Source organism: Chiloscyllium plagiosum, chromosome 2, assembly GCF_004010195.1.
Source record: "Chiloscyllium plagiosum isolate BGI_BamShark_2017 chromosome 2, ASM401019v2, whole genome shotgun sequence".
Lineage (NCBI taxonomy): Eukaryota > Metazoa > Chordata > Chondrichthyes > Orectolobiformes > Hemiscylliidae > Chiloscyllium > Chiloscyllium plagiosum.
The window spans coordinates 42798971-42825681 of record NC_057711.1 but is presented as its reverse complement, the minus strand read 5'-3'; the positions used below and the strand labels follow the sequence as shown (position 1 = coordinate 42825681).

The 26711-nt window shown below is 39.0% G+C and overlaps 1 protein-coding gene across 6 annotated transcripts in view; it reads left to right on the top strand.

Moving 5' to 3' along the window:
- Positions 1 to 14436, top strand: part of LOC122559210 (EGF-like repeat and discoidin I-like domain-containing protein 3) — a 204045-nt gene extending 189609 nt beyond the window's left edge. For all 6 annotated transcript variants that reach the window (XM_043708601.1, XM_043708603.1, XM_043708609.1 and 3 more), the window contains 2 exons: positions 6238 to 6393; positions 8497 to 14436. In XM_043708601.1, the coding sequence (XP_043564536.1) occupies positions 6238 to 6393; positions 8497 to 8643 (303 nt within the window). In that variant the 3' untranslated portion in view covers positions 8644 to 14436. The remainder of the gene's footprint in view (positions 1 to 6237; positions 6394 to 8496) is intronic.
- The last annotated feature ends 12275 nt before the right edge of the window (positions 14437 to 26711 follow it).

Genomic DNA, 26711 nt, shown 5'->3' with positions numbered 1-26711 from the left:
GGTGGAGTGAAGGAGGATGTTGCAAAGCTTGAGGCTTAGTCAGCTGAAGACATGGCAGCCACGAGGGTGAGATTGCGCCACTGGTGTTTGGTGGTGACTGAAGTTGTGGGGAATGGAATGCAGAGTGGGGTGCAGAATTAATAATTTTAATGTAGGTGAAGAGTCCAGGAGCCAAAGTAGATTAATGAGGGCTGGTAATCAGTGCATGGGTCATGTCACAGGAAAGGATACAGTTAGCAGAGGTTTGGATTGAGTAAAATATCCAGTCTAATTGGAGACCAATTAAACAAGGTATGAAATAAACTAATGTACTTGCCACAAGGTTGTGGGCAATTGTTTCAATAACAGTGTAACTGAATAAGCATAGAATTCCTACAATGTGGAAACAGGCCATTTGACCCAACATGTCCACACTGACCCTCTGAAGAATATCCCACCCCTACACATTCCCCTACCTCTCTTACTCTACATTTCCCATGACTAACGCACCTAACCTATATATCCCTGAACACTATGGGCAATTTAACATGGTCAATTCACCTAATCTTTGAACTGTGAGAGGAAACTGGAGAACCCTGAGGAAACCCACTCAGACAGTCACCCGAGCTGGAAGCGAACCTGGGTCCCAGGCACTGTGAGGTAGCACTGCTAAGCACAGAGCCACGGGTGTTGCTCTTGTGTTTTGCATTTGTGTTATGCATTTGGGAGCTCAGTTCCTGACCATTTCAGGTGCCAAGCTTGTAAATAGTTTTTTTTTCTTTCAGACCAAGTCAGTAGTTATGGAAAGTTTGAATTAAAAATGAAAGCCTAACTAATGGTCTAACAACACAATTGCAGTGGGAAGGTCATAAGAAGATTTTGGTGAAATAGGGTTGAGTAGTGATAGCAGCTGACCCGATGTTTTCAGATAATAACACAAGAAATAGCATGAAGAAATGAACAGGCTAAAGGTCTATCCTTGGGATTTCTGGAAGCACTGGCGCTGAGGTAGAAGAAGAGGTGACCAAGGATTATCCTGCTAATGAGAAAACCGGCAGTGTGGAACCAAGTAAGGATAATTCAACTGTGGTGGACAACAAAGAAGAGGCTTTGAAGGATAATTGGGAAGTTGATCGCATCAAAAGATGCACAGAGGTCCGTGTTAATGAGAAGAAATCCATTGGCTGTGTGAGGTTTTGCAATTTTTTAGAAGATAAATTATGATCTGTGGCTGGAAAGATAAATGAATTGTGTTCATGACTAGAAGTTCTTGCACAAACAAATATCAGAATTTATGTCAACCACATGATAATTTAGCACTTGGAAAAATTCTGGTGACTGGCATCCATTTAAAAATGATGAGAGTTTAGAATAGATAAAGATAAAGTTGCCAGTGTCCGACCAAACCATTGGGCTGCTGTCTCATTAGAGACAGAGAGAGGTGACTGATAGTGGTTTAACCCAAGGATCAGCATGCCACATGTGAGGAGAGAGGCTGAGAAGGAGAATCCTTCATGGTAATTTCAGCCAAGCAGAACTGAGCCCACACTGTTGGCATCACTCTGTATCCAGCAACTTCAGAATATTCTTTTAATGAAAGAAGAAAAACAAATCAAATTCTAATTGGGTTTAGATATTTTGGAATGGAGCAAAACATGTCCAAAGAGGAATTTTATTTTTTAATTATGCTTTCACAGAATGTGAACTTCACTGGCAAGGCCAGCATTTATTGCCCATCTTTAAGTACCCTTGAACTGAGCACCTTGCTTGGTCATCTCATTGGGCTGTTCAGAATTGAATTGAATTGAATTTATTGTCACGTGTACCAAGGCACAATGAAAAGCTTTACAGGCAGATCACATAGTTAAATAGCCTAGACAAGTAAATAATAGGTAAACAGCGGCAAAACAAAAACACAGGTACAGGCGAATGTTAAGAGTTTGTGAATCCAGTCAGTATTCTGACAACAGTAGGGTAGAAACGGTTTCAAATCCAGCTGGTGCATGTTTTCAGGCTTCAGTACCTTCTCCCTGATGGTAGAGGTTGTAGAAAAGCATTGCCAGGGTGGGATGGATCTTTGAGAATGCTGGCAGCCTTTCCTTGACAGCAGGCTTGGAAGATGGATTCCATAGATGGGAGTTTGACCTTTGTGATTGTCTGGGCCGAGTTCACCACTCTCTGTAACCATCTCCGATCTTGAATGGTACAGGTAGTGATACATCCAGACAGAATGCTCTTGCTGATGAACCTTGTAAAAGTTGGCAAGAGCATTTGTTGTCATGCCAAATTTCCTCAGCTGCCTAAGGAAGAAGAGATGTTGTCGGGCATTTGTAATCAGTGCATCCACATGAAGAGTACAAGAAAAATTGTTGTGAATGACCATTCCCAGGAGCTTGACACTGTCCACTCATTCCACCGCTGTGCTGTTAATGTGTAGGGGGGGCATGAGTAACATCCTGCTGAAAATCGATAATGAGTTCCTTGATTTTGCTGGCATTGAGAGCTAGGTTGTTCTCAATGTCCCATTTTTCCAGGTCTTCCACCTCGTAGATATAGTCTGTTTTGTTGCCATCTGAGATTCGACCAACTATGGTGGTGTCATCAGCGAACTTGTAAATGCACCCTTCGGAGGCTCGAGCGTTGAGTGTTAGTGAGAATGAAATATTGTCCCCAATCTTCACTGATTATGGTCTGTGGGTCAGGAAACTGAGGATCCAGTTGCAGAGAGTGGGGCTTAGTCCAAGATCACTAAGTTTAGTAATTAGTCTCGAGGGGATAATAGTGTTGAAGGCTGAACTGTAGTCAATGAGTAGGATTCTTACGTAGCTGTTCTTGGTGTCAAGATCTTCTAGGGAGGAGTGAAGGGCACGTGATATGGCATCTGACATGGATCTGTTTGTCTGAAAGGCAAATTGGAGTGAGTCAAGTGTAGTGGGGAGGCTGGAGTTGCTTAATGCCATGACCAGCCTTTCAAGGCACTTCATGACCACCGAGGTTAGGGCCACTGGGCAGTGGTCATTGAGACATGCTGCATGAGCCTTCTTAGGCACAGGGATGACGTTGGCCCTCTTGAAACAGGCAGGGACAGTGGCCTGCTGTAGGGAGAGGTTGAAGATGTTGGAGAAGACCTCTGCCAGTTGATCTGCGCATGTTCTGAGTGCACGGCCTGGTCCCATCACTTTCCTTCGGATTCACACAAAGGAAAACTGATCTGACCTCTGATGCATTGACAGTTGGGATAGGTTTGTCAGGACTTGTTGGAATAGGTGTTACCTCTCTGCCAAAATTCTGCTCAAAGCTTGCATAGAAGGCATTGAGACAATCTGGGAGGGATGTGTCATCGTCTGCTATCTTGCACTGTCTCTTTTTAGAATCTGTGATTTCATTCAGTCCTTTCCATTGTACCGAGTGTCTGTCTGGGTCTCTAGTTATTAATCCTTGGCTGTCTTAATGGCTCTGCAAGGTCACACTTGGATTCCTTATATTTGAGTGGGTCTCCTGATCTGAAGGCCTCACACCTGCATTTTGGCACATTCTGTAAGTCCTGATTCATGCAGGGTTTCCTATTGGGGAACACCTGGATTGACTTCCTTGGTATGCTGTCCTCCACACACTTGCTGTAAAAGTCTGTGATGGTGGTGGCATAGCCAACCAAGGGACCTGCAGACTATTTGAACATGTCCCAGTCAGCCAATTCCAGGCAGCACCGGAGTTGATCCTCTGCCTCCTTCGACCAGCACTGGACCTGTATCTGCAAGAGGGGTCTCCTGCATATGTGTCTGCATATCTAACATCACATGTAGACAAGATCACATAAAATAACAGATTCTCTACCCTAAAGAGAAACTAGTGGATCAGATGGGATTTTAAGACAATAATTGCACTATCACCATTGCAAGTTTATAATCCCTGATTTTGTTAATTGAATTTCTATGATTCTTTGTTTTTAAATACCATCAGCAATCATGCTGAGAATTGAACCTGTGTCCCCAAAGTATTAACCCTTGTTGTGGAGAAAATATAGAGAACCACCAGGAGACGCAGAGAGTTCTTCAAGAAGTAGGTCTTTTATTTGTAAACAAAAAACCATGACACTGAGAAAGCAGATTCTCAAATGGCCACGAACCTCAGGGTCCGTGGATTTTTATATCTTTTTTATCATGTTTCTGTTAGCTTATCAGCATGTCCAACTATATTAATTAAAGTACCTCACTCTAGCTACACAATAAACCAGTGATGTTAGTTCCCATTATCTCTTTAGTTGTACATTCTACCTAATGTGATTCTAATGTCATGGTTAGATATTTATTGCTAACTCTGCTACAGTGGTCTTTCATTCCAGACCCTACTTAATATTTTCCCAATGTCATGATTAGATATTTATTATCACTTCTGCTACAGTTATTTCCATTGCAGACTAACCTATCCTGACAGATATTTAGCTATTCCATCTAGTACAATAGTCTCCTGTCTCAAGCTGACTCTACTAACTATTAATTCGATATTTTAATGTCATGTCCCAAATACTTATTGTCCCAATCCTGTCATAATAACACTCAACAGAGAAACTTGCTTTATTACTTGTGTTATCTCATCTTGCCATAGTGACCTTTTAGCCTTAACCTTACTCTGCTAATTGGTGTAAGAATGTTCCACTGTGGTTATCCCATCCTGCATTCCACAGGACACAGGTTACCAGTGATCTTCATGCTTTAACCCTTCCCATGCTTTCATGTTCTTTAATTTCCATATCCTCTGGATTACTAGTCCAGTGACACTACAACTATCGCATTTATATATTTGCTGCTATTGAATGTAAACTAACACTGTTTTACTAAGTGTTTTAAAATAATATAGAAGCCAGTCACAAAGATTTAGAAGCTTTGGACTGGATTTTGTTTTCAGTGTGGTGAGAGAGGTGGAACGGAAACTAAATTTTCCACTTGCTTTCACTTCTACCTACTCAGCTCACTGAATCATGCAGTGGACAGCCAAATAGTGTTTCCTCGTCAAAAGACAGCCAGCTATAGTTTCAAAGGGCACTTCAGACCCAGTCAGGACCTTAGGATAGAACATCATGTTGCAGAGTGGTAATGTTGTGAACAGGAAGTTAGTCACGGCTGCAAGATCTCTGAATCTTTCTTGATTTCTTGTGGATGGTTTGACAGAATTCGACAACAAGAGATGTTGCCATCCACATCAGAATTTGCAGCTACATTCAGCCAGGGCTTTTCTACCAGTTTTAGATCACCTTGATACATTTACCACAAGGAATTCTCCCAAACATTTTCAAGTCTGAAGCTGCGAAAAGGCAGCAAACATTGAAAAATTTCAGCTGGTTGAATTACTGATTTTATGCAATAGCTTGTTAATTCACAATTTCTTAAAGACAGGCAAGTTGCTGCCATCCTTGCCTGCTCACCTTTTGGAATGTTGGAAATTGGCTTGATTACATTCACACATCATGTCCTATTTTATGTTTGTTTGGGAGGCTAGCCTGCCCGATTTGCAAATAGAAAATCTAGCCCACTCAGTTATGAATTTCATTCTTTTTGGAATTCATTTGTAAATATATAACTATTGCAACAAATTAGACCCCCGAGAGTACAGAAAGCGGCTATTTGCCCATTGAGTCTGCACTGACCCTCTATAGAGCATCCTGCCCACATTTACCATGGCTAAACCACTGAACTTGCACATCCTTGGAACTATGGAGAAATTTACTGTGGTTGATCCACCTAACCTGCACATCTTTGGATTGTGGGAGGAATCTGGAGCATCCATGCAGACATGTTGACAATGTGTAAATTCCACACAGACAATTATCTAAGGCTGGAATCAAACCTGGGTCCCTGGCACTGAGGTAGCAGTACTAACCATTGAGCCACCATGCTGCCCAAATTCTTTGAATGTACACTATTGTACATAGCTCTAAACAACTGTGGTAGCACCTCTACATCAAAATGAGCACAATCATTCAGAAACTGTTATAAATTTCATTTCCTCAACTTGAATTTAATTTTGTTTCTTCTTTGTTAGTAGTATACTATGCCATGACTTAAATAGATAATATTTTGAATAGTTTAAGTGAGTGTAAAGTTACTTTGATAAGGAAAATATTTAATGCAGATATAACAGAAAAGTTACTGTTTCACTTCACATGCATAAGTTGGAATACTACTTTTTCTTCTCAATAAGCTGGTGGGTTTCTCTGTTATGCCGGAAGCGCTCAATAATTTACATTTCTCCTACTTTTAGATTGATCTGCTTGTTCCGACTAAGGTGACTGGTATAATCACCCAGGGTGCAAAAGATTTTGGACACATACAGTTTGTGGGTTCATACAAAGTTGCCTACAGTAATGACGGAAGGACCTGGTATATTTATAAAGACATAAAACAACAAAAGGATAAGGTTGGTATTGGGAAAAATAAAATTTTCACATATTAAGTGGGCCTGATTCAAACAAAAAAGTTAACAGTATTTCTTGAGTTCCTGAAAATTTCTGAAGATTTTATTTCCCATTTCATATATTTCATTTACACCCAAAATAATCAAAACACATCAGATTTTGCTTTTCTGAAGGCAAGTACTAAAGCACATTCAGAGCTTTATTCAAAATTAGCACCTTGGTATAAAAGTCTGCAAAATTGATGATTCCCTTTCAAATTTGCATTTTAAAACATCAACAGACAAAAACCCAATTCAAAGAGAGGAAGCAATTTGCAATGTAGATGGTGGTCAAGTTATTGGCAAGTGAATCAAATAAACTTTTATTTGCAGCAAAACCTGAGAAATCCCAAACCCCATCACTAGTTTGATCCTGAAGCATCAGGTCCGAGCATATTAACATGTAATTGAAAATGTTGTAAAGCCCAGACTCAGAAGTGTGCTGCAGGATCTGTAGTCATCTTTCTTCAGAGAGCAAAACTGGAAAGACTTTAGGGATTCCGTATTTATGCGAACATATCAATAGACATTGTTGCATCGTGGGCGGCACGGTGGCACAGTGGTTAGCACTGCTGCCTCACAGCGCCAGAGACCCGGGTTCAATTCCCGCCTCAGGCGACCGACTGTGTGGAGTTTGCACATTCTCCCCGTGTCTGCGTGGGTTTCCTCCTGGTGCTCCGGTTTCCTCCCACACTCCAAAAATGTGCAGGTTAGGTGAATTGGCCACGCTAAATTGCCTGTAGTGTTAGGTGCAGGGGTAAATGTAGGGGAATGGGTCTGGGTGGGTGTGCTTCGGCGGGTCGGTGTGGACTTGTTGGGCCGAAGGGCCTGTTTCCACACTGTAAGTAATCTAATCTAATCTAATCTATTGATTCTATAGTGTCTATGCCCTGGCTGAGCAAGTTAATTGGATCAGCTTGCAAAAGAATATGTTTAAATTACTTGTTCAGTTCCAATTTACATGATCTAGTTTTATTCCTGCCCCAAATAAACGTAGAAAATATTAAAGGAACAAGAATTTGAATGTGGAAAGCGATTCCTTGTAATACCCAAAACTAGCAAAGGTCAGAGCTGCTGAATGCCTTTGGGAATGAAACTCAATCAGCATTCCATAGACAATTGGCTTGTTGGTACCACATGGTGAAGGCCAAGAGAGTGAAATTCATTTGTTAAGTGAATCAGTATCTTAGAAGAGCCTTACACTCAGAGTTTAGCACAGAAATGGGCCATTTGGCTTCACCTAGTTTGTGCCTATGTTTACACACCCTCGTAAGTCTTCTCCCAATCTATCTCCTTCATTTCAACCTTTCAGCTTGTTTTTCTATTCCTTTTCTCTTTTGTATGAACCGAGTTTCTTTTTATTAGCTTCTAAGATATTTGCCTCAACCATTTGCTATGGTACCTCAATGTACTTAAAAACCACCCCGAATCAAAAAATTTCTCCTTATTTCCACTGGATGTATTCATAATAATTATTGCCTGTAGTTTTGTATTGAAAGCATTCTTTCCACATCTATTTGGTATAACCATTCCCATTCTATCAAGCCATTTCTGGAATCCTTTGTTTCCTTCATGGTAACTTGAAATCTCCTGATTAATATTATTTTTAAAAATATTTTATGAGGTGTGGACATCACTGCAAGGCTGTCATTTCTTGCTCATTCTATTTGGCTCGATAGGCCATTTCAGAGGGAAGTTAAGTTTGAACCACATTGCTATGGTTCTGGAATACATATAGGCCAGACCAGGTAAGACAACAGATTTCCTTTCCTAAAGGAGATTAGTGAACCAGGTAGGTGTTTATGACAATTAACAATGGTTACATGGTCACTTTTAACTCGATTTTAATGCCATGTTTTATTGAATTCAAGTTATGCCTTCTGTCATGCTGGAGTTTGTATACATGAATTCAAAATAATAGCATGAGGGTCTGGATTACTAGCCCCCTAGCATTACCGTTATGCCAGGGCCTCCTCATAAATGACCAAATGGTAATGTTTAGTAGTGGCTGAGGTGTCATGTTACTGATTAGTCTAATAATAACACATTTTATTTTTCAATTGACAGGTTTTCCAAGGTAATTTCGACAATGACACACACAGAAAAAATGTAATAGATCCTCCTATTTACGCACGATATATTAGGATCTTGCCCTGGTCATGGTATGGCAGAATCACACTGCGGATGGAGTTACTGGGATGCACCGAAGAGTGATGAATACTGGCTATTTTCAAGAAAGTTGTCCTTAGAATATCTCGACAAAAACTGCACAAACCTGTAAGATATCAAAGGGTTTTCATGAACTAGTGTTCAGTTTGTGATCGGCATGAATCAAGATATCTGGTCAAGGCCTGCCCTTTATCAAATTTTCAAATGGTGATTTTTCTTCCTTAAAAGTTTATTTTCATGTGCTTTGTTAATTTATACATAATGAAAAAAATCTTTTTATAATTGCAAACTTTTCGTCCTTTCCCCGCCTCCAGCAAAATTGATTGATATGCATAGGACTAAAATCTCTCATCATTATTGTAGGTGCCATTATTGTATCCTATTTATTGTAAGCATTTATTTCTCTTTGGCTCCTGACAGTGATAGACTTTTCAATCATTCAGTTTCCGTTCCTCTTTATTAATACAATGTACCAGACAATGAAACAATTGAGCACTGATAAAGTTTTCATTCCACAAATTATGCATGTCCCACATTGTAAGAGGCAATGACCGTCTCTAGGTGCCATTCTTCCACATGCATGAAATTATACTTAAAAACCTTCCTACTTGCAAACTTGATGATGCAAGTGTATGTGCATTGGACATATAATTAAAATATTAAAGGAGAAAACCAAGACAGTTTGTGACCCTAAAGATAGAAGAACAATAAATTCATGAATACACAAGATAATAAATGCTAATGTGTGGGTATGCATCAGCCACCTTTTGTTTGGAGTGCATGCCAGGTTTCCAAAGTCAATCATTATTGTACTGCATGTTGGCATTTTCAAATAAAGTAATTCTGTTGAAAGTTTTTTTTTAATCAAAAGAGAGGCAATTATTGTCTAGGAGATTAATTTAAAGGGAAAAAAAAGATGTGTGGATTTAAGATTGAGTGAGCTAATATAATGAGCTGTCTGTTCAATCTTAATATATTCAGTTATGTTCTGATTTGAATAAATGTAAAATGACCTTTGTATATCAATGAACATACTACATGATGTCATTGTAAGTCACTCAGTTTGAGTCATTCGTTATATAGTAGCTTGATGCATACAGATGGTATTGTCCTACTGTTAATTTTTGCAATACAGCAAATTAAATTATAACAAAGTCATACAAAATTCACACCTATGTAATGTGATTCAGATGCTGTTGTTTGACACTTTCAGAATTATTCACGTACTGAAATAGTTCAGTTATTGTGTTGGTTTAGTTTAATTATCATATCTGTTTTTAAAAGCACTTATTACAGTCAATATAGTATAAAAACACTAAACTTATAAAATAGTCAGTGTGTATGAGTGGTAAGCATCTGTTTAATGATAAAGGAAAAGGACCATGTAGTGCACTGAAGCATTATTGACTGGGATCCCTAAATTATTTGCGACTTGAATATTGGTGTTTATATTGTGTATCTAACATTAATGAGCATTTTAAATAAGTACCATTTTACTGTAAGATAACAACTAAACCATGTGTTTGGCAGTTCTGTTAGTTGTTGCCTCTGTCTATGAAGCTAGGCTTTCACATGTGGCGCTGTCATGTATAGCTTTCATATTTTTTTAGGCACAGGACTGTAACAAAGCTTGCAAAAATATCTGATTGAATGTTCCAGTCAATTGCATCTCTTTTAATGCCCCGCAATAGTAATTTCCACCTTGTTCCTGGATAAAATGGCACAAACTTCAGAGCTTTAGTAATGAGGATAAGTACCCTAAACCAAACCACAAACTTTATTACAACTCTGATGCACACTATTTATTTATCCCTGATTTGAGAACTAAGGTTGCTGGCTATTATATCACACCAATCTCACATTGACTAGGTATGATAAATATATAAATGTTAAACGTTTTGCAAAATATTCATAATCTGCACAGGTAATTTAGAAGGTACAACATTTTAGAAGTTGCATCCTCATTGCCAAAATTTCATTTGTCTGGTAATGTTACTGATATTTCAGTTTAATCATAATAGCTTTACAAGTCTCTTAATTTTCACAAGAGCTACTTTAGATTAGAATATTTCCTATTTTCTGGAATCTTTCCAGAGCTGCAGTATCCTTTTTAATGTGTCTCCAAAGGCTGACGAGTATTAAAAATGATAGTTATCCAATAACAGATCTTGCAGTCGTCTTTTCAAATTCAATTCATATAATTGAGTTTTGCTGCTTAGAATTTTGTTGGATGCTGAAGATGGTAAAACTTGTGAACCTTTTATTCACTGCTTTTATGGCAAGCTTGAAAAGAAATGAAGTTACATACCTTACACAAAATTGATTTATCACCAAGAAGTCGGTCAGTCTGGCATTTATAAAGCTATATTTACATATTTGTCATGCTGAGAAGGAGGCTAACACAATCAGCAAGGGAGTTAACACAATCAAATTTTATACGGGAAGTCTGACCTCCCCAGAAAGAATACACTGCGTTAAGGTTTAAGGCAATTTTCTTTTTCACTGATGTGGATAATTTTAAATTGGCTTTATGAAGGACAACAAAATATATGCTTCATTTGTAGCTTTTGTAGAACAGCAGAGGATTTGTGGAGAAATCAATTTTGCTACAAGCTATTCAAATCACTAGATTGTTAGCATGTCTTTGATTGTACAGCATTCCTGGCCCTGAGATGCACTGAGTGATTTAAGAATATATTGATATGTAAATGAAATGAAAAGGAAAGTCAACCATCAAAATTATATTGGGCATGGAGTCCATATGAATTGATTAAATTCAAATCTATGGGATTCAGACTGACATAGCATACGAATGATAAACTGTCATTTGTGGTACCTGATAAAAGGGAAGATTTTCCCAATATACACACTTGCCCATTACAGCAGCATCATGCTGTTTATAAACATCAGTTAGCGAAGTATAACTTCTAATTAATATTATCACCCAAGCAACAAATTAGCAATTTCTTCCTCAGAAACAAGTTGGTAGACAGATACTACAAAGACAATGGAAAATGTATTATGCAATTCATTCTTATCCTCCAGAAGCCTACTTTCCCATGATTATGCTCTAAACAAAATGAAACAGTACTTTCCAAATCAAGTTCAGAATTGCAGATGTGCATACACAAGATAGAATACCGAATACTGGATTTAGGGCTGGATTTTGGCTACCAAGTCTGTTCGCAATAATCTGGAAACTTCCCAACTTGCCTCAGCAAACATACATGGAAGTGAAGTATGGGGCAAGGATATAGTTTTACAGTCAGGCCCACTGCCTCCAGATGCAGATCATTTGGTGGGCACAAGCAAGGCAAGTCCTGAGCAAGCTGATTAAAAGGCCCACTTTGGTTCTCTGGACACTGTCCCAGCTGCATTAGAAGCCTTTTGGCCCTCTAGTCCTCATTTCTCAAGCATGGAACCACTAAGAAAAAAAAACAAATCTTGAGAAAAATTGTTGTTCTACCAATCGCATAAATGTAAGTCAGACAGAATCAGTAACTGGCTTCAAGGACTTCACACCTCTTAATTTTTCCCAACTAAAAACTGAACCATCGGCAAAAGAGATTACAGAATGAACAACTTATTATAACCACTTAAATATTCAATGAAATAAAGTCAAACATTTCAGTTATTAAACATAACCCAACGCTGAGTTAATGTTTCAGTTAGTCTGGGCTTACAACCAAGGGGTTTGAGTGTTTGAAGACTTTTGATACTTTAATAGTCTTTCTGTTTGACACTGTCATAAGATTGTCAGAACAGCAATGTTTTTTTCAAGATTGGTATTTTAGGTTCTGAATCATAGTGCAGGTCTAGACACCACCTGTAAAGACAGAAACAAAGTTAATGTTTTGAGTCTGATATAAGTTTGAAGAACAGTCAAATTGGATGCAAAATGCTCACTTTAGTTTTGATTCCACGGATGTTGCCAGACCTGCTGAGATTTTCCAGCACTTTTTGTTTGTATTTCAGATCTCCAGCATTCACTGTACTTTCTTTTTTGTTGTAGAAGTCCACAACCCCATGCAAATGTTCTGGAGTCATGTATTTGAATCCCATCATGGCAGAAGGTGAAAATCAAGTTTGATAAAAATTTGGAGTAATAAGCTAGCCAGTGGCAACAGTGCAACAGTTGTCTATAATTGTAAAAACCAACCTAGTTCACTAACCTCCTTCAGGGAAGGAAATTTACCATCCTTATCTGATCTGGCCTACATGCCCGAGTCCAGGCTGAAAGCAATGATTCTTAACTGCCAAGTGTGCAATTAGAAGTGGGCAATAAATGTTAGCCTAGCCAGTGACACCAACATGCTGTGTGCATTTATTTAAAAATACCACCAGTAGGGTGGTGTATTTATAAAGAGAAAGTTGCTCACACCTCATTGATAAGTGGCAGAAATCAATTTTGAAGATGGTGCTACAGGAAGAGAAGCTCGACTTTTTGTATTTTTTTTTAAATGAATGCACAGAATGGACAAGTAGAGGCTGGTTCCCTCTGCTGCAGGTGCAGGCCGCTCTCCACAACCGTCATTCCAACTCCACAAAAATCTCTGCCATAGAGTCTTAGGCAAAAAAGTTGTCTTTCAGTCAATAGTATCTGTGTCAGCTTTTTAAAAGAGTTATTTAATTATCCTTCTGTCTGGTACTCATTAACCATAATCCAGTACTTTCTTTCTCTTTCAAGTATATCCCCAATTGCTTTTAGAAATTCACAACTGGATCTACTTCCACTGTCCTTTCAAATAGTACATTTCATATGATAAGAGCTCAATGCATAATTAAAATGACCATTTCCCCTGGTATTATTAATTCTCATAAATATTCAACTGCCCTGGGTTGGGATGACCTCCTTATCTGTACCATTGTAAATCTATCCTCTGTTCTTCAATCCACTTGTGAGTGCAAAATAGACTCTGTCACCTTCATCACAACCATACATATTGTTGTACTGCTCTTTGAGAAAGATGGGAAATTGATCAAAGTGGGGACAGAGTTTGGTGATGAGAAAATGTATGAATGCATCGTTATGGTGTATTCTATGTAATTTCCATGACTTCCTGATTTTCCACTGTAAACCTGGTTGAAGATTGTTGGGATCCAAGTAAATGTTTCTGCCACTTATGGGCATTTGATGATAGCTCGCGAAAGTTACATTAGATGGTTTGGAGAATTAGGAATAGATTTGCTAAACTAGAAGTTAGTTACCTTGGTGTCACTGATGGAACTGCTACCAAATCACTTTCCTCAAAAAAGTGAACTAAGACACTATTCAAACCAAGAAAAGAAATTTGTGCAGCTCAAAGACATATGTCTGTTGTGAGTTATTTCAGGACATTTATCAATTTACCCAACTTGTGTGTGAAATAGTTAAAGTAATCATTATTGTTAAAGCTGTTGCCAAAATGAATAATTTTGCAAGTAATTTATGCAAAACACTTTTAAAATATGTATTAGCATTGTGTGATTTGTCCAAGGGAAAGTACTGATATTTGTGTTCATTTATATCTCATTCCTATTAGAGAAGTTGACTTTCCATTGTTGGACATTACAATAAGGTCTGAAATGAGATTTTGACTTCAATTATTTGATGGGCTTGTTTTATTCTTGTATGAAAATTACTCATCAATATCTTGGAAAAATGTGGCTTAAGACCATCTTAAAGTTAAAAAGCATATTAAGCTTAAATGATGTCATAGGGGAAAAGTAACCACTGCAATCTTAGCAACTATGTAACATTACTCTTGTTTTGTATTAGGCTTCAATTCTGATGGTTAATGCAAAATCCGTACAAGCTTGTATGTTCTTCAGATTAACAATAAAACTTGGAAACATCTACAGCTCTTGAAACGTGCTTTATATTGATTTGTAGATTAAGGTTTGTGATTGTTTGTACGGGCTAAATTGTTCTAATATTTGCAGTGGGTGAAAGCAACAACCACTTATAACTGTTCCGTGGTGACAATCAACTCTACATATCAACCACTGAAGTAATATATTTCTGTCAATCTCGTTATATTCTGAACCAAAATCATACTACCACCTGTCTTTATGCCCCATTTGAATGGAAGTGATCAAAACTGACAGTATGTCCTCCAAAAAGTGTAATTAATGCAGATTGTTAGAATGTTCTCATCTAGTCAACTCATTTCTATTAAATTACTTGTGATCAAATTTCAAATTGGATCTCCAAATATTAAGTATGCAGAAAATATTTTAATTACCCAATACACTGCCATAATTAAATATTTGAGATATGATATTCATTACCATGAATGGCTATCAAGGACAATGAGTTATTACTGCTTTCAGCAAAGAAAGTAATGTCATTAATCCTTAACACATCTTAAGGGTTGTCTCAGAAGCACTTTACAGCAAATAGGTCACTTTTGAAGTGCAGTCACTGTTATGGAGCAATGTATGAACAAACTTGTTTAAAGTAAGACACTCATCCAATTCTTATTAAAGGAATGTTTTGTCAGGAAAATTATTAGACTACTGGTTGCAAGTATTATAATTTATACTTGTTCAATTTTATGTCCCATTGATTGTGACAAACTTTTTTTCCACTGACAGATATCCATAAATGTTATATCTGGGTGGTCTGCCTTCAATAAATTCCTTAAATCATCACAGCCCAATAATTAGAAATATGTTTATGTATAATTCTAATTATAAGGTCATGTTTCTCAGACTTTATAAAAAAGTTTAGAACTTTTATAATTGCAAGATAAGAATGTGAAAATAATTAGCAAATATATTGGAAACTTATTGAATGGGTTTTGTGGAGTTGTTTTATAACTAAACAATTAAGATTATCTTAAAATTAAAAAGCATATTAAGCTTAAATGATGTAATAGGGGAAAAGTAACCACTGCAAATTGGGAAAATTGGTATTGTCCCAATTTAAGCAGCAACAATAAAATCTATTTAATTTAAGAAAATCATATGTTTAGTTGGAGAAAATACTCAATTCAAATGCGATCAAAGCAAAAAGCAGGAATGAAGCAAAAGCAGCTGAGCTAACATTGTTCTTTACCGTTAAATGGTATATGGATTTTGGCATGTCCCAAGTTCAAAATTTGTTTTGGTTGTAAAAAAGGAACATTGTTAGTCATTTTCAGACAGGTAAATACAGAATTACCACATCTCATTTAGCACCAACTGGAAATCCAGAAATAATCCACGAGTACCCTATATGGTAAGGGTGATCTCACTCTATGATGTTAATTGAAAAATCTCCCTACTTACGCCACTTTCCTCAACCCTCCACCCTTATCTGTGGTGCCAAGTGTGTATAATTCATGGAATTTTGTCTCAAAATATCCACATGACTGGCCTAATGATGAACTCTCACTCTAGTTTCTTTTCCACTTCTTAGCAAATCCAGTTCCTCTACAAAACCTGATTACGAACGCGGCATGGCAAATTGAAGGAAAGTGCAAGGAACAGCACCAGCTGTTTTTTCACCAACTGAAAACCTTTGTTTCTGTCACTCATGAAGCTTATGCAATCTCCTCTTCAAATTTGACCAACCTTTGAAATCTGTCACCATCCCTGCTTACTGCATGATAACATGCAAGCTCTGAGCCAATTGAGTGTAAACATGTCAATCAAAGCTTTGTCATTGTAGCAATCCACATTATTTTCCTCATTGTAATCCTTCACCTCACCTCCAGCAAATTACCTACAAGGTAATGGTGTAGATAAATTTCAGTACAGTTGGAAAGTGTGCAACTTGTGCTGCTATTAATCCGGAAGCAAAAGCACTCCAACCTGGAGCTTCAGTATAGAGAGGATGCTTACATGTGCTCATTCAAACAGAATTCCAGGTTAATGTCCAATAGCCATAGCCTATGACAAAGTGGGCCATTCACCAAACACCGAGAAAGCTCATGTCCTCTTATTATCAATTCCTGCTATACAACATTACCACCTTTGATGAACATCAACAGCAAAATCCTGGAAAATGTGAACTTAAGTTTTTCTAACTTGGGAGCTTCCTCTCAATGAAGGTGAATGCAGATAAAATTAATTATTACTTCCAATGCACTAGGCCAGTATTTAACTGAGTATTTGAGGACCAGGAATCTAAAACCCAAGAGTTAAATGATAGTTTACCAAGCTGCTTTGATTCCCACACACCTATAGTTTGCTCTGGACACTTTGATAATCCACAGCAAACACTTCAAAGCACTGGAAAATGACCATCAGTGATGCCATCCCATGTTCCTCCAAATCTGATGATGATAAAGAGGGTTCAACAGTACCATCCTCTGCTTAACCAACTAATTACACAAACCAAGCTCAGTTGATTGGGTTTTGTTTTTCATGTACCTGATATTAGACTCTCAAACACCGGTTTTGCCTTTGGCGCGAAGCCCCCAGAAAGATGATGGAAGCACTTTTTGAGGAGGTCCCTAGAAGGCAAGCAAACTCACTGTCTCTTGGAAGACCCTAGTTTGTGACCAACCAAAAAGGGGAAGACACATTTGGGAATGTACCAAACACACTGAGAGACTGCAATAGGAACATGTAAAAACAGCATGGAGGCATTGGAGGAAGGGCATAAGCCTCCAAACAGCCTCATCTACCAAACACTTCAAACCCCAGCTGCCCATATTTGTAAGGGGATGGGCAAAAGCCAGCCGGAAATGCTCATGGCCCACAAATGAATAAAGAATAAAAAAGACTCCACGTCACACATTGGTTTTACCAGGGTTCTTACGACTTATTGAATTTGGATAGAAGCAAGTCACCTCAAACCCAAAGGACTGCCTAAGAAAGGATTCAATTTCAAAGGTCTGAACATTTTACCAGTCTGTTTAAATCCTCCTGAAGTCTGTTACTATCTATGTCATTGTTTACTACTGTTACAACAATGGATCAGAATCCCAAAGTATTTATAGTTAATCTATGTTTATAATTCCAAAATGTGAGTGTTTTTAAAGAGGATTGCTGCAGAAAATAAATTCTTCTCTACCCCATCACTGTCCTGTCCTATTTCCAAGCCTGTCCCTTCTCTCTTCTATCACAGTCTCCTTCTGCCTTCTCCCATCCCTGCCCTCCTACTTCACATTCCTCCCCATTCTCACTCCTACCCAGCTTCACTGTCCTTCACTCCCTCTTCCTGAGCTCCGTTTCAGTAATGCACTTCTGCGCTTTCGCAGTTCCTTTCCATATGATGTCATTGGAACTCTGGTGATGATGTATCATTTCTAGGTTGGTGCAGTGGGCAGTTTCAAACAATGCTGGGTGTCAGCAGACACTTACTTTAAATTAATCTTGGGTGAATAATCAGGGAATTAAATTTCATCCTGGCTCACCTGAGACTTTGACAATTTGGAACATCCCGAAAGGATCCATAACAAATTGGAGAACGGGACCTAATTGTACAGGTAGACAAACCTTTATCCAAAATCCTAAAATCCAAAAAGCTCCGAAACCCGAAGGTGTTTTGTGTAGTGCTTTTCTCATTAACAAGGTTGTTTGGCGTGCAAACGGTTAACCCAACTCCACACCCACTCAATGCCTGTCACTCAGATGTGGGAGGGCGTAGCCCTGCACTGGCAGGCCTCAATTCTGTCTGAGGGCCGGTTTTACTCTCAGTGAGTCTGTTCTTTGGTAAGATTTTTAAAAATTTCACCATCAATCTGTCAATTATCCTAAAATTCAAAAAATTCTGAATTTTGAAAACCAGCTTGTCCCGAGATATTTGGATAAAGGATTGTGCACTTTTAGTAACTACATTTGTTTACTCCCTTCTTAGCAGCTCTGAGAGTATACCTACATACAAAGACTACAGTAATTCATTCTGGTTTTGTAGATAAAAGAATGCTACCATCATTTCTCTTTCCTTCACTGGGCCGAAGGGCCTTTTTAATTTTCAGTGGTAGAGCCAAAACCATTTGAGTCTTATCAAGAAGAGGCTCTTGTCTAAAAAGATTTAGTTCACTGTTTTATTATAATTGGGTCCATGTTCTCTTAGCTATTTAGATATTGTTACCACTCTTCCACTTGAACTGTATGGCCACTAGGCAGTTCAGCGCATGCCGAACAGTTTCTACTTGTTACTGTGAGAAGAGCTTGGAAGCCCGTGCAACAAAACAAAGTATTATAGAGAACACTAATTGTTACCAAGATTATTAAGGGACATAAGTGACAAATTGGTCTCCCTCAAGCTCCAGAACTTGTTCAAGTCGAGAACAGACTGAAAGACTCGTTACGAAACTGTGGTCCATTATCTGACACAATCATACAAGCAAACCTATGTGAGATTCTTAGAAAATTCACATTAGTCATTTAGGGTAACTCCTTCAGTCTGTAGGCATTTTAAAACTGCATGCAGCTTCTGGTCATATTCATCAATTATCTCCCCATGTCTTCAATGTTGCATATAACTGCTTCTAAACATGGTAATATATTGTTCATAGCATTGAAAAAAAATCTCTCAAGCAAAATGATTACAAATCACCTGTCGGTTGAAGCAAAATCTTTCAGATGGACTAATGAATGTCATAAACAGTCAAAAGGCACCTGTATTTAATGAAAATTGGATGTAATGATAAATGTACTCTTGGGAAAACTTGGCTAAAGTCTAGCCTAATGCATGTACAGGGTGGATTTTCCACATGACACCTGGTTGATGTTTGTTGTCATTGAATATTCTCATGGGCTTAATAAGTTTGGGTACAATAACCATTCCTGAAGAGCATTTGGTTGATTTTGTCACTTGGGAAACAATTCCTGTTTTGGTCATTTTCTCAGGTTGCTTCTGAACATGATTCCATAAAGGATGCAATATCTTCCTGGGTGTGTAAAGACCTAATGATCGAACATCCTTCTTTGACATGATGCTATATTCAGTATTGAGTCTCTGTAATCCTGTCAAAAATTTAGAGTGATGAAACATTCTATTTATTAACAATTTTTGTACTAAGTAAGCCAGCAATCTATGATTAGTAATAACTTTGGAACATTTCGTTCCAAGAGTTGCGACACGGCAACACTTAAATATTGGATTCCAGTCTCTGGTGTCAGAACAGCTCGCTGAAAGGACTGCAATCTAAAATCTACGTTCACCATCCAGCATCTTAAAGAGTTCTGCTCCCCAGTATTTGAAGGGAAGTAGTAGGGGAATGGAAGTATTTGAGGTTGAGCCAAAGTGGTCTCTTTCTGGATTGTGTCATACTATGATTCGATGAAATTCTGCTTTGGCAGTGCCTGATGACTTGTATTTCCTGTATACAGCACACTGAACCTAAATTGTCAAGTCGAATCAGAAACATTTTTTCATTCAGCATTTAGGGTAGTCTGTTTCTACATGTGACAACACCCTTCACCATTTCCTTGACTTTCCTGTGACCAACTGAATGTCCACTGGACCTGTCTTTTATTTCAATTTTTTTTGTGTTTTTATCATTCCCTATTGTCTTGCATCATCAGTACTTTTGTCTTTGAATCACTCATGCCGACCATTAGTCTCAGATTTATTTTTCCCCATCTCCTTTCCCATTCCCTTTACCCTGACTGTTAATCTCCAACATTATCCAAATGCTGATGTAAGGTTATTGTTCTGAAGTGGTGATATTTCATTCTTTCCCCAAAGATATTTCTGGATCGGTTGAGTCTTTCCGGCAGCATCTGTTTTAATATACAAAAAATGTCTAATTAGTGGCACCACCAATACCAGCCAAGAGAAAGTTGATTGGGCAATTGCCTTAATGAAAGGTTTCAATCTGAAGCATCGACTCCCCTGCTCCTGTGATGCTTGACCTCCTGTGCTTTTTCCAGCTCCACACTTTATCAACTATTGCCCTATTAATCTTATTTAAAGTTGTTGAAATTGACATTCCGAATATAACTAGGAGAAAGTGAGGACTGCAGATGCTGGAGGTCAGAGTTGAAAAATGTGTCGCTGGAAAAGCGCAGCAGGTCAGGCAGCATCCAAGGAGCAGGAGAATCGACGTTTCGGGCATAAGCCCTTCTTCCAAATATAACTAATGTTACACAACTATTCCTGAAATAACCTACTTTTATTGGGAGAATTTGCTTGTTTTTTGATCAAGTTTTATGTTTGTTGTAGTTTTTAAATGATGTTTTGGTGCCAGTGTTGACTGGGGTGGACAAGGTCAGAAGTCAGACGACACCAGGTTATAGTTTATTTGAAATCCCAAGCTTTCGGAGCTCTGCTCCTTCATCAGGGGAAGTGAGAGAGAAGTACACAGGCACAAAATCTCTTGCTACCCATTGATCTCTCTGCCTATAAATTCTGTGCTCCGAAAGCTTGGGATTTCAAATAAACCTGTAGGTTGTAAAGATTAATTTGGATGAACATCTGAAATAAATTGACTGCTTACAGGAGTGTGCTGTTTAAACAGACTCTACATCTTTCTAAGTAAATGGACTTTGTTTGCTGTAGACAATTTACAGTAGGTTTGCTCTAAGTGTCACTCCATCTGCAACTCTTTCTTCCTGTTTGGGGAGGCACAGTGACTCTGTGGTTAGCACTGCTACCTCACAGTGCCATGGATATGGGTGTGATTCCACGTCAAGCAACTGTCTGTAAGGAGTTTGCACATTCTCCCCTGTCTATGTGGGTTTCCCACAGATGCTCTGGCTTCTTCCCACAGCCCAAAGATGTGTAGGTTAGTTGGATTAGTTATGGGCAATGCAGAGATAGAGTAGGGGGCTGGGCCTGGATGTGATGCTGTTCGGAGGGATAGTGTGGATTCCATGGGCAAAATGGCTTGCTTCCAGACTGCAGGGAATCCATGATTCTGCTCATTGGTTGACAGTGGTGTCAGTAGACACTTTGTTCCAAGTATTAAAGTGTAAATGTTATATTATGACCTAATATGTGATCCATTTTCCAGTACATTTTCTAATAAACTATTGAACTTGAAAGAACCTAATCATTGTCTCTTGAAATTCAATGGTATTACCATTGCTGAATACCACATCATCAAGAGAACAGGGTTTACCATTTACCTTAAACTTAATCAGAGTTGAGAGTGTGGTGCTGGAAAAGCAGCAGGTCAGGCAGCATCAAGAGGCAGGAAAATCGATGTTTCGGGCAAAAGCCCTTCATCAGGAATGAGGCTGGGAGCCTCGGGGTGGAGAGTTAAATGGGAGGGGGGGTGGGGCTGGGGGTAAGGTAGCTGAGAGTGCAATAGGAGGTGCAAGTGAAGGTGATAGGTCAGAGAGGAGGGTGGAGCAAATAAGTGGGAAGGAAGATGGACAGATGGGATGGGTCATGAGGTCAGTGCTGAGCTGGAAGTTTGGAACTGGGGTTAGGTGAGGGGAGGGGAAATGAAGAAACTGGTGAAGTCCACATTGATGCTCTATGGTTGAAGGGTGATGAAGCGTTCTTCCTTCAGGCATTCTTCCAAGGATGCCTACTTTGAAGAAGTTCTCTTCCTCTCACCACAAGGATCTCAGTGAGTTCTCACTGCAATCGCCAGGTCATCTCCTCTGCCCTGAAGCTCTTCAGCCGCATTCTAAAACAGACTAACTACTACAGCTACATCTTCCTCAGTGCCTGCCTATGGAACCAACTGATCCCACATGGACTCCAAATCACATTCAGACCAATATAGTTCCCACCGATCCGCTCTACCCTCCTCTCCGACCTATCACCTTTACCCCCACTTCCATCCACTTATTGCACTCTCAGCTACTTTCCCCCAGCCCCATCCCATCCCATTTATCCCTCCACCCCCAAGGCTTCCAGCCTCAATCCTGATGAAGGACGTTTGCCCGAAATGTCAATTTTCCTGCTCCTCGGATGCTGCCTGACCAGCTGTGCTTTTCCAGCACCACACTCTTGACTATGATCTCCAGCATCTGCAGTACTCACTTTTGCCTCCCTGAAACTTAACCAGACCAGCCAAAAAGAATTATGGCAAAAAGAGCTAGGAATTCAATGAAAGGTAACACACTTCCTGACTTCCATAAGCTTGTCCATAAGGCAAAAGTGAGCAATGTGATGGAATACTTTTCACTTGTCTGGATGAGCACAGCTCCAGCAACACTCAATAAGCTCAACATCATTCAGTAAGGCAGCCTACTCGACAGGCTCCCTTAATCAGTCACAACCTTACATATTTTCTCTTCCACTATCAATGTACAGTGTCAACAATGCACTGCAGCAACTTGTCAAGCCTCTTTTAAAAGACAAAGGCAGCAGATGCATGGAAACACCACTACATGCAAGTTTCCCTCCATCTCACGCAGCATCCTGGCTTTGAACTGTATCACCATTCCTTCACTGTCAGTGGACCAAAATCTTAAACTTTCTTACAGTACTGTGAATCAACCTACACCAGATAGACATTCTGGGAGGCAACTCACCACGGTCTTCTCCAGGGCAATTAGAATGGGCAGCAAATGAAGTCCATTGACACTTGCCTCTAATGAAGAAAGCAAACATAGTTGAATTGTTGAAAACAGGGTTTTCTTTTTTGTTTTTCAAATTGCAGTAATGATATTTCGTGGAAGGTAATTCAAAACTCAGTAATTATCCCTTCTCTTCTGTAGTCTGTGCATTGCTAAATTAGATACTTTGGATCAAATCTTTTGATTAGGGAAAGTTATTTTTTGCTAATCAGTAACTATACCCTAGTTGTGTTATCCTTAGTGTACATCAAAATATATTTGCACTTATAGCTACAGAGCACATACATAGCATCTAAAAATAGCAGCCATTCAACCCGTAGGTATTCTGCTTAATGAAGCTAATTAAAACAGGGAAATTTCTGACTGAGACTTTTTGAAGAATTAGGAATTCTGATTTTATTTTGTAGTGAAGAGGAATGTGCAGATGCAAAGGTTGTTTGAACAAGGTTAAAGTATTCTCATTGACAGTTTGTTCTTGGCATGAGTGATGTATTGCCACATGTCAGACTCATTTCTAATAACATTTATCTTACTACTGCAGAACCTTCTGCAAATCCAAATTCAATAAATGAGCCGGTTGCAATTTTCTTTCTCTCTGCCAGAGATAACCAAATAGTCGAGTTTGCATTTAATTCACCTGACAGAAGTCTGGCATTGAACATTTGTTGTATATACCTCTTTGCAAGTAATTTGATTTCTGTTGCCCACATAACTGAGGTTTATCTTTTTTTTTAAACATTTATTTATTAGGTCTAGTTAAACTAGAGAGCTGGATAAACTTATGTCACCTTCTTGTAATGTTAACTATATGTCTTTGCTTCTTTAATTTCAGGGGCTGAATTGTGTTGTCAGGATATCTGTTATTTAATCTAGATTATCTTAATTGATCAAAAGTACTGTTCATCTCAGTCAAATTGTTCATGTTAAGAGTTCAAGCTGTAGTCTTACAAACCAAAGACTTTTTTGAGTTTTTATCAGTCCTGATTGATTACTTAGAACGGATTTTGCCTGCAGGAATGGACTGCAATTGAAGATGCATCAATTGTTAATTCCAGAAAATGGATAATTTACATTGGATGAATGGCTCTACTTACATAATAATGCATGTTTGTCAACTGATTAGAATCTGGTTGACCATTGAATTTCTTGGTGCTTCAGGGAAATTCCTGCCACTCTGGCCTAACCAGCTTTATAAACTTTCAGGTCATGCTTGCAAATTTAGTCAAGCTAAATTCACAATAGTCCCATTCTCTCATTAGAGAGAGAGATGAGTGGTTGTGAATTTAACCTCAAGGACACCACATCTCAGGTGAGATTGAGAAGGTGGGACATTCATTATCACTTCAGCTGGTGTAGAAATTGAACCCATGCTGTTGACATCTCCTCACATCATAAACAAGCCAGCCAACTGACTGCTAAAGCTAGCAATGCACAATAAACAGGTAATGGAATTTCCATTGATATGCTCTGCTCTATTACCATTTGTTCAAGTTGTAGCAAACTGTGCAAAACCTTTTGTGGTCTATTTGACTTCCAGAATCTGCAGTGTTTTGCTTTTGTGTAAAATCCTTTGTGTCCTATTTGCGGCAGAGCTGAATATTGAGCACCATGCTGTGTCTCTCCACACTGCGTTTTATCACTATGATTGGGAGATGACAATTTCACTGCCATCATTTTAGTCTGGAGAAAATGTAGACATTCCTGATTTGGTGTCAGACAGCTGCAATCTTACAAATTGAGGTAGCTGAGAGAAATGATGGAAAAGTAGAGCTGAGTGACATCACCATATAATTACAAGCTGGTGGAAGGTGGTGATGTAAGTACCTTTACTAGATTAGTAGATTAGTAAGTACCTTTACTAGATTAGTAATCTGAAGGTGGTGATGTAAGTGGTAATGTTACTAGATTAGTCATGATTTGGAGACACTGGTGTTGGACTGGGGTGTACAAAGTTAAGAATCACATAGCCACCTGATGAAGGAGCAGCGCTCCAAAAGTTATTGCTTCCAAATAAACCTGTTGGACTATAACCTGGTGTTGTGTGATTCTTAACTTTGTACTAGATTGGTAATCTGAAGGCCCAGACTAATGTTCTGGAGTCACAGATTTAAATTCATACCATAGCAGTTGGTGGATTTTAGGGGGTCAGTTGGGTCAGTGGTAGAGTCCCTGCACCAGAAGGACTTGGTTCATGTCTCACCTGCTTCAGGTGTGTGCATTTTACAATTATCCAATCATGGGCTTCACTGGCTGGAACAGCAGTTACCACCTATCCCTAGTTGTCCCTAAGAAGGTGATGATGAGCTGCTTTCTGGAACTGCCGCAGTCCTTTTTGTGTAGGTATGCCCACAATGCTGCTCATTGGGGAAGGTGATTTTGACATAATTTCATAATGAGTTATGGGTTATGCTAACTGTGTTTGACCAGTTTGTATTATCATGGATTACAGTGTGAGATGATTTAGTGCTCTGCACTTGTAGACAGCAGAAATATACTATCTCTCTGGAGGGTGATGTTAACAGTGTGGGCTCAGTTCCCATACTAGCTAACGTTACCATAAAGGATTCTCCTACTCAACCTCTCCTCTTGCCTGACACAAGGTGACCCCCAGATTAAACTGACACTTGTTATCTTTCTCTAATGAGAGAGCAGCACTGTGGTCCAGCAGGACTATGACAACTTTACCTTCACTCTCTGGAGTGTAGACGAGTGAAACATGATCTCATTGGCCCACATCTTCTGCAAGAAGATTGTTGTCACTGAAACATAGACTAGCATTGAACATTAGAAAGGTCTGGACACACTGATACAACAAATTCCATGGCAATTGCTCAGGCAAGTTGAAACTTTAGTTGGGTAATTACATGACATTTGGAATCCTTCGCAAAAATCCCTGATTCTGAGTTAAACCTCAAGACTTTCAAGTGTTTTGACAAACAATAATATGAAGAGTTAGAAGGATTACAACTTGTTCTAACTGCAATGTAACAAATAAACTGAAACCCTACCTCACCACTGACTGCCCTCTGGACATTCCCTCTTTTCCCCACCCCCTGCCTGACCTGACTCCCATTGCCCAAGCCCATGTCCACACTTCCCCATGCAGACCGGACATCCCCCCAACTGATTCTCCCCTCAAGCCCTTTCCTCAGAGCCAACAACACACCCTGGCCTGGACTCCAGCTCCCAAGGAACCCAACTACATCTCTCCAACCCCCGGCTTCATCTGATCCATTATGGACTCATACCACCCTCCCCAATCCTGGCACCCCCTTCCCACCCAACTCCAACCCAAGCCACAAGCTAAGAAGGCAAAAAAAGATAGTTGTTGCGCTTGACTAAGAGAGGTGTACAAAAAAAGGGGAGCCCTAACCCTGTCTCACCTGATTGTAACAATGTCCATGATCTTTCCCATTCTTCTGGGCATCTTCATATATTTCGATACAGTTAACCATGATATATTCCTCTATTGTTGTCCTGTTTAATGATACAAATGTTAAAAAAATTTCTCATGTCCTAACGTTTAAAAACAAGAGAAATAAAAGAAGGAATATAGCACATGGCTTTTGAACCTGTTTCAATCTTGCTCCAATACCAACCCAACCCTCCCAGACACCTAACATACACCCCCATCTCCCATTTTGAACCTCCAGTGACACCACAAAACACTGCAGTTACTGCCATCAAAGTGAGATGTGGTTTCAGCACCGATCCAC